This window comes from Aplysia californica, unplaced genomic scaffold (genome assembly GCF_000002075.1).
Source record: "Aplysia californica isolate F4 #8 unplaced genomic scaffold, AplCal3.0 scaffold00093, whole genome shotgun sequence".
Lineage (NCBI taxonomy): Eukaryota > Metazoa > Mollusca > Gastropoda > Aplysiida > Aplysiidae > Aplysia > Aplysia californica.
Window position 1 is genome coordinate 249,031 of NW_004797363.1, and position 9,123 is coordinate 258,153.

The 9,123-nt window shown below is 39.4% G+C and overlaps 1 protein-coding gene across 4 annotated transcripts in view; it reads left to right on the forward strand.

The window, feature by feature from the left end:
* LOC101851336 (CDK5 and ABL1 enzyme substrate 2) overlaps positions 1-8,824 on the forward strand; it is a 33,745-nt gene extending 24,921 nt beyond the window's left edge. For all 4 annotated transcript variants that reach the window (XM_013080617.2, XM_013080619.2, XM_013080618.2 and 1 more), the window contains one exon: positions 437-8,824. In XM_013080617.2, coding sequence (XP_012936071.1) covers positions 437-577 — 141 coding nt within the window. In that variant the 3' untranslated portion in view covers positions 578-8,824. The remainder of the gene's footprint in view (positions 1-436) is intronic.
* The last annotated feature ends 299 nt before the right edge of the window (positions 8,825-9,123 follow it).

Below are 9,123 nucleotides of genomic sequence, written 5' to 3' on the forward strand. Positions count from 1 at the left end.
AGGTTGATCTGCAGGTCGTCATTAAAAATTGGGAGCCAACATGCTCTCTAGATAATATAAAAGCACTGTCAAACGATTTTTTTAAAACATTGCATGTTTATAGGGGTTCTCAGATAGCTCAATTGGTATCATGCTGGACATCGGAGTGGAAGGCCCTGGATCAAATCCCAGACTGAGTGTTCTTGGACTCTTGTCATTTTGTAGAGTTTTAAAAGGCTCTCAACCCATTTGGCTGAGTCCTATTGGAGACGGACGTTAAATTCTGACGTCCAACCTCATAAATAACCTAATAGTGTTGAAAGGAGCATTAAACCCACACACTTTACATGTTTAGAGATTTACAGCATTCAAATAATTTCAGAACATCATCAGTGCTATTTGTATTTACCTTTTTCCTGTCCCTTTCTTCCTTCCCCTTGTCTCCATCTCCTTACAGCAAGCAGTGGATGACCTGCGGGTGAGCCGGAAGGACCTGCTGAGCTTTGAGATTGAGTGTCTGGTGGCCATCGAGTTCTACCTTCACATTCCCGACAGTGAGATCTACCCGCACTACCAACGTCTTCTCTACAGGTCATGACCTTTGGCTGGATGTCAGCTCTGACATCCGACCTCCGTCCTCTCTTAAGTGTGTACAACCAGCTCGAGGGATCAAGTAATTTTAGAGAAAAGGTTATGTTTGTTGCTACTGAATTGTTGAAATAACTGGATATCTTGCTTAGGGCCTCTTTCTTATTATTAGAATCATGCTTTTTGTAGATGGACATGAAAAATTTACTAGATTTTTTTTGGGGTGTTTTTTAAACTGGTGAAATCGGAAGGTTCTATAGTTGTATCTCATGCATGGCTTTATGGTGTTTTCAATGAACAATGGTTGAGTGAGTGATTAAAAAGTGAATCATTGTTTCTAGAGGGGACAAATTGTTAATGGCTTGTAACTCCATCTGAAAAACTTTTTAGCCTCTGACCAAGTAGTTATGATGCTGTTAAGGTATTCATAAAGGGAAAAACGTACAATTCCTTGGATTGAAAGACACATTTATCCATGGCTGTAAATCTTTCATTTATTTTTATAGAGGAACAAAGTTTTCCATTGAAAAAGTCAAAGTTATGGTGAAGTTCATAAAATGCAGGAACAATATAAATTTGCCTTCTCTGCCCACTTTCTGTATGTAGATTTACACTTTTTTCTTTTCTAGACATAAGATGTATTTTGCGCTGTCTGTCTTCAGAAGTTCATACCGATTTTCCATATGGAGACTAAAAAACATTCCCCCTCTGCTCCCTTGCTTCGGTTGTTGTTTTTTGTAGTGCTAAATAGGGCATTGATTTCTCTTAAGATCTTCTGTACTAGAGATAGCTGGCACATCTGTGATGATCATTGATTTATTTTTAAAATATGGATATTCTTGTATTTTTTGTACTCGTACTTTGTTGTGGTAAAGTGAAAAATATACTCTTTTTCCTAATCATTTCTCTATATGCTTGACCCACTGGCTTCAAGAAGTCCAGCAGAGATGGTTTCTTTGTTGAGAATCATGAACTTTGATTTTATGCCTTTGATATGAACCATTTATTTTTACGGAAAAGTATGGTGCATACTATTTGTCAACGCCTCTAGAACTTATGATCATCTTAGTCTTAGTAGTCATTTATACTCATTTCGGACAGTCATCTAAATATATGCACACTAGTATTAACTCTTAAGGGCCAGAGTAATGATGGGAGCATTTACTCACAACATGTCTCATTTTGCATCAGTGTATGCATTTTCAGTGGTTTCTATTTTACAACAATCCTATTTCCGGCAACTACAGTTGATTGTCCTAGTTTCCTCTTAATTTAGACGCGAGAAAATAGGTTCTGAGCACAACTGAACTGTTTTTTGTTTCAGAACTTTAAAAAAAAACATTTTTAAAAATTTAATTTTAAAATGATACAAGTGAGGATAAGTGAGCAGTGGTTAGAGAAAGAGGAAGCCCCCAGTTCATTTTACAGGCGAATATGAGGCTATTGATTTCTTATGGACTGAAGATGACTCCAATCAAAAGTTAGATTGGTCTGATGGTTTTGATAGTGGCAGTGGAGTAGCGATGATGAGCTGTTCAGAGTGGGTGTAACTAAATTGTTTACTTTCTCAACATACAGATCACAGGTACTTAAACAAATGCATAAAACAAAACCATAAATACTTTCTACATTTTTTTAACACATAAAATGATACCTAATGAGTATATTATGTTTATGTGAAACTTGTTTGTATTGTGTGTCAAGATAATATCTTAATTCAAAACCTGAGCCTTTTCGAAAACTGATTTAGGCAAAACGGGGAAAAATAATGACAGTAAAGAGTTAAAAATTATAATGGCTGCAAATCCCAGCCCTGGCATGAACACTGTCCATTTTTATATTTCATTTTGAACGAAGGGCTGGTTGGCCAAAACTTTTTTTTTTAGGTATAGTTGCTCAATAGGCTTCAGTCTTTGGTGAAGTAGATTACTACTTCTTGTCCATCTTTGGGGTAAAGATCATGATATGCTCAGCGTCATTCCACAATCGCTCAAGTCATTTCGGGGCCGTTCCAGCAAAAGCTGCTGTTTTCAGTGATGTAAACAGGTTTTGAAAAAAAAAAAAGCAGGAAAATATACGACGCGCGCGCACTGACTGAAATAAGAGTACAGTGAGACTAAATTATATTTGTTTCTTTCCCCCTATTTCAACAAATAATCTCTATTTATTATATATAATATGTATTGTTTATAGTAGACTTTTGTTAAAAGCTGGGGGGAAAAAGTTACTGCAAAAGGACAAGCAAGATGAACTCACCCAATCTGTCAACAGGACTAATGTAAATGATGAGCTGTAGAGTCTTTTCCTTTCAGACTTTTCTAAAAAAGCCCCTAATGTCCACAGAACTGGGCTTTTTGCCTCAGTTCTCTTCCTCTTTCTCTCTTTCTCCTTCCCACTTGTAGTTCTCAGGCTCTTGTCTCTCTGCTAAGCTTCGCGGTTCTCACAGAGTCGATTGCTGTTGAGGCCAGTGGCGCCTGAGCGCAACCAAGCATGCACTGGTCCGAAGTTGAAGTCAGAGATTGCATATGCAAAAGCAAACTCAACCTTGTTTTTGCTGTGGAACCTGCTTTTGGAGCAATGAGACCAAATGGAAGAATGCAGGCTCTCTTTGGCATTGTGTGTCGCGTGGAGCTCACATCGCTTGAGCAGGTCGATGTCCTCTGCTGTGGAGTGGTTTCGAATTGCCCTGGAATAATACATGCCCAGGGTCTAAATCTTGTCAGCAGTCAGGCTTCTAGGTCTTCTTCCACCGAGCGTAATACCTGAGAAAGAAAATGCAATAAAAACATGTTATGAAAAATCATGTTTTTATCTTCATTTCTAAGAGGACAGAAGAATAACACACTGTACAGATGGAAGTTTAAATAAACTGACAGGTGCATGACAATCATAAAAAAAACATGAAAGACAGAACAACAAAAAAAAGACTGAAACATTTTATGACTATCTCTACTCTACCAAACACTGAAATACAATTTTCAAGCAACCTGTTTTTAAAAAAAAACTTTTTTCATTGAGACAAGCATTAATTGATTGACAATGACGTGCTTGTAGAGGAATTTGATACCCACAAAATGGAATGATAACACTATACTGTTGCACTAACCCTTGTTTGAGCAATCTTGAACAAGATTGAGGAGTGCTGTACGGAGACGCTTGGAGACGTGGTTCATGCACTCTTTTTTCTGGATGGCGACATTCCCATGTGCACGACTCGCTTGAACACGGTCATAAGCCTTGGAGTCTCCATCACTAACCATCGTGGTGTACTTAAAATTGTGCAGTTCCAATGATCTTGCCCATATGACTTCAGCTGACTTGGCCTACATCATGCCAGAGGGTCCGGAAAAAAAAAGTAGGAAGAGCAATTCAGTGAATGTTTGAATAGAAAAGTATGAAAAAAAAGTTTCATACACGCATTGAAAATAACACTCATGATGTACTTTTCATATTTTTTCTGTAATAGAATTTGTCTATCTAATAACTGAAGTAACTTTAATTGCCTGTATGATCATTCTTTCTAGCAAGAAGACACAAAGTTTAATATAAGCAGTTACTATGTTTATCATCTTTGAAATAATTTATGGTGCACCTTTCAAGGTGTTTGGGAAGATTTTGCAGTTGTCATTATACGCATGCGTTAATTAAATTTTTGCACTACAACGACTGAAGAAATAGGAATACCCGCCTTTGAAGTTGATGCTGCATCCTTCTTCTCTGTGCTTAGCAAGCCATACCTCATAACAGTTCGGGTGTGCTGCTTCTGGAATTCCCCTGTCGTTGCGCAAACCTGACAATGTGTGCCTCGATGACACAGCCTATACCTATTTTTGAGGTGTTGCCACGAGTAAGCCAGGAACCGTCGAATGATACAGCAATGTCCAGAGTGGTCGCTTCGTCGATACAGTTGTGATGTGATCTCACAACTTTAGCTGCATCCTGGAGAATCATTTTCTTTCTATCTTCTGCTTCCTTCTCCACAATTGCTGCTTTCTTACTGAATGTGTTGTGGTGCAAGCTGGCCATGTCAAGGCCTCGCAGAGAAGACTGAGCTTGCAAGGTCCCAGGTCTGCCAGCATAGACGCATAAACAACATCTTCATTTATTTGGAATGGCTTCACTTTTGATGATGAGGAAGACGTGTCCAATCTGGAAGTGTAAAACGTCTGCACTACATCTGCACAAATCTTACAGAAGGACTGTACACACTTGGCAAATCCTCTACTTTTCTGCTTGTTCATTGATACAGTGATAGGGCCGCAGCAGTTGGGGCAGGGGAACATGGCAATGGATTCACACAGCAAACTTAAGTCCACAATTGTTCTTCCACTGTTTGTCTTGCCGTGGTCACCATCGTCACCAATTGTAATACCTCCATCTGCATCATCGCCTTCAACAAGAAAGAGAGCTTTGGAGCTGTCAATTTTCCTCTGGAAGGTAGTTGGCATTAAAAGCAAAGGGTTAGGTTCTTCAAAAGAAGGGAGAGGGGTTTCTGGTATACCAGACACAGCCCTAAGTGTACTGTTTATAAGAAGCACTATCATCACTATCACGACTTACAGTGTCAGTTGTGTCATCCATCTCACTCACACTACTCACACAATCAGCTGTCCAACGCTGATGTCTGGCCAAAGCTACCCTGTCCATCCATCTATCTTGATTTCCGAGATCACTTCGTTGACACAGGTTTTTTTATCTGCTAGGCGTGGCTACACAAGTACAAGGCTTGTATTGTCACTACAACACACTTGTAGAAGTCAAAGAATAAAAAGCCAACAAAAGGAAAAACACTGATAATAATAATATTGAGGCAGACAACACTTGAAAAATCCTCAACCGAATTGTAAACAGTGGACTGTCAGCAAACAAACATTCCGGTGCAAGCTAACGGAAAAGACGCTTCGATGTGGGAAATTCGCGCCAGATCAAACTGTTGGTGCGCACGGATCACATGCCGAGTTGTAAATTTGACCCTGACATTCCAAAGCTGCTGCAAAATTTTCCATTCCCAGCCAACAGTGCACAAGTCTTAGGTGTGTGCTCACTTTACGGAAATTACCGAGCACTACTACAGTCATGTTGTGTATCATGTACCGAGGTGGAAACGAACCGGAAGTTGTACTTACAACCAATGGCAAATGGATTTGGGAAAAGGTCAATCAATCACAGTAATAGGTCGGGTCAAAGGCCATGGAGACGTAAACAGAACGCAGTTTAGTACACTTCGGGTGTTCTCGTTTCAACTTATACAATTCTAGCAATGCATGAATTATGCTAGAGATCTATTTATAGACAAAAAGTGGAAAGGAAGCCCTGCTCAGCGATATCGAAACATAGGGGTATTTTTGAGAGTTCAGGGTTTTATCAAGGGTGGCAAAAGAGCTTTTTTTTTTTTTTACAAAATTGGCAAATATTTTCTCAAACAGACTCCACCCTACGCTCTAAACCCCCCCCCCCCCCCCCCCCCCCCCCCCAACTCCACTTTAGGGTGCAGATAGGCTTATTTACCTTACTTGATATTGTTCAGGACATGTCCAGGAATTTTAAATTGTAATTATCTCATTTTGTGTAATTTGGCCCCAAACCGGCATTTCTAACTGCCTCTTAACAATGTTGTGCATATCATGGCACACGTCATCACCCAACTTCAAAAGATGGGGTGCAATTTCTCTCATTTTGGCCTGAAATTCATTGTGCACCCTGTAAAACACATCTGCCTGGTAACATAATGGCATGCTGTTCGGCGTAGTTGACAATGAAGTCAATAACTTTTCGGATTTCATGAAATTTCAAAGCTTTTGATTGCAACTTTGATTTGTTTCCATTAATGGCTGCTGAATTGGACAGAATGGAAATCAAATTTGTTATGGATATATTATCCTCTCTTAACTTTGCCATGACTGCCTCAAAAACTGTTGTGGCATTAACTACTGTCATTTCCACACAGAGGAATATAAATGGGTCACTGACTTCTGCAGGTCGTCACAAAAGAAGCACACCAGAATGTTCAAAACTCTTTTCTGGCATCCCTTTGATGTACTCTCATCCAAATTTATGAAAGAGGGAACCTTCCTCATGCTTAAACACAAGTCTCTTATGTTCAACAGCTGCAAGACCATACTTTGTCTTATAGGTTGCAGTTTGTCTCTCCATGGACAGGAGGGAGAGGGTTTTCTTGTCACGGCGTAGCTCTTGGACCTGTTTTATGAGATGAGATGTCACACTGTGGGGCAGGTTGTGCTCTGCAAGGAACGAACAGACAAGAGCTTCATAGTTTGTAACCCTGTCTGCTCTGTGATAGACACAGGACTAGGGGCCGGAATTTGCTGTGATTGGGAGTCTGACTTTGAATTCAGATCTGATCACCATTTTGTCTGCTGGCTGCTTGCAGCGAATATAGACGGGAGGGGCTGGTTGCTCAAGTGCGCTTTCTTGTTGGACTGGGGCACAGCAGTTTTGGAATTTTTGTGAAGGGCCTTTTTCCCAGATGAACTGTAGTTGATTTTGTCGCGACAGTACAGACACACCACAACACCATCATCAGTCAATTTCCTCACGTAATTCGATGTGAACTCGCCGGAATCATCATTTTCATCTAACCATTGCCACCTAAATTTATTTGATGTTCACACTCACGCTCGAGGAACGCTCCAATACTGAAAATTGCTCCATTATGAATGAACACTTTTCCTGTCATCAATCACTTCGATCTTTCACTGTACCTTCTGTCCTATGGTAATAAATCCAACTTGAATTGAAAACAAACACAGCAACAAGCGTGACAGCGTCGTTATCAGGCTAGTTAAGCCAGCGTCGAGTGGGCGCTCAATTTTCCGATGTAAACTTCCGGCTCGGGGCTTCTGGGACATGCAAATGAGGCAGTCGGTTCGTACTTCATTTATTTCGCTTTTTTTTCCGGCCGGCCGGATCACGGACGATTTAGGGATTTTTTTTTCGGGCGTCGGATCGCGGACACGTGTTGGCCCGACCAAATGGCAAGTCTGCCTGAAAAAAGGGAAAAAGCCGGAAGATTTACATCCCTGTATTTTGATAAAGACACCAAGGGGCATTTTACAATATCGTTTAGCTCTGTTCTGTTAAATCCTTCCTAATCTATAATTGAAAAACAGTAACAAATGCTGAAGTCCTTGGTTCTCATTCGGGCGCTTTTTTTTTCTTTTTCTCAAAACTAAAAAAAAAAAAAGACCTGGGTGCTCGTGGAATGATGCTGACAAAATGTACAGTGTTGAGTAAAGTCATCAAAAAGGCTATCTTTTGTATACAATGGAATTAGTATGAAGGACCTAGCAACAAAATGCATTGGCAGGGTAGAATTGCTGGCCAAAACTTTTGTTCATACACAAAGCTATCATATGAATATATTCTTTTTTTTTTTCATAGAACTTTTTATTTTCTGTCAGTTCACAATGTTAAACAACATTTAAATACAAAACATGGTTTGAGCACAGTTGACCACTGAAATAACACATGCTGCATCTTTTCGGAGCTTGTGCTTTGTCATGGGGCCTTTGTTCCATTATTGTTAACCTATTTTTGTCATATGTTTTATTGTGAATGATATTTTGTGTATGGTGAGGAAGTCATTTTTTCTAGAGAATTGAAATTGATATTTTCAGCCTTTTTTATAAGCATTATTTGTCATGTTGTAATGTGCAAATGTACAGGTAGGTGAAAGGTATAGCTTAGTGATGACTGATTATTCTATTTTTCTACCTTTGGATCTACTGTATTGGTGAGCAAGTTGGTTGAATTATTGCTTCATTTCTCTTAATGATCCCAGAGTAAAAGAATTGAAGAGATTTTTCTGAGCTCACATGCTCACTTGAAGTGTTAAAAAAATCCCAGCTTATTTTTGCTTTTTAAAAAAAAACTGTTCCTTGTTCCTTTGATCACTCCTAGTTTTGCCTTCTGTGTCGTCTTTTTAAAAGATTTGTACACAGTGTTCTCTTTGGTCACCTTCTCTTTCTACAGCAGAATCTTGAATGGGTTTATAAAATACAACTTGACTTATTTTACATTAATTCTAGATACTGGTAATGGTAATTTAAAACAAAAAGATATTTGTGTGGGCCCACAGTAAAAAGCAGTTTAACCTTCAGAATAAAAGTTTTCAGTTAACTTCCCCGGCATAGAGTACATGCATTTCTGAGTATTTTGCACTTTTTTGAGTCAGTTCGGATAAGTAGGAGCTGATATAGGGCGTTTTTTGTAGCACAGGGGTCAAAAGTGACAAGTGGAAAAAATTGGATTTAAAGTTTTGAAACCAGAAAAAAATAACACAAAACCAATGAAAACATCAAAGTAGACCAACAAAACAGAAGCTATAGTGTGAAGGAACACCAACAACCATTCTCACATGCATTTAGTGTTAGTTTTGCAGCTTTTTCACACGCCTTTTGTATTTTGTTTGCCCTTTGGGCATCCCTTTGCATGCTTAGGCGGTGGTTGGTCTGAATCTGGTTCTTTTTGTTCAGGTACTGCAACTACTCCAGGGGGTACTTGGGGCTGGGAGCAAACAAGTTCCTTTGAGGGATC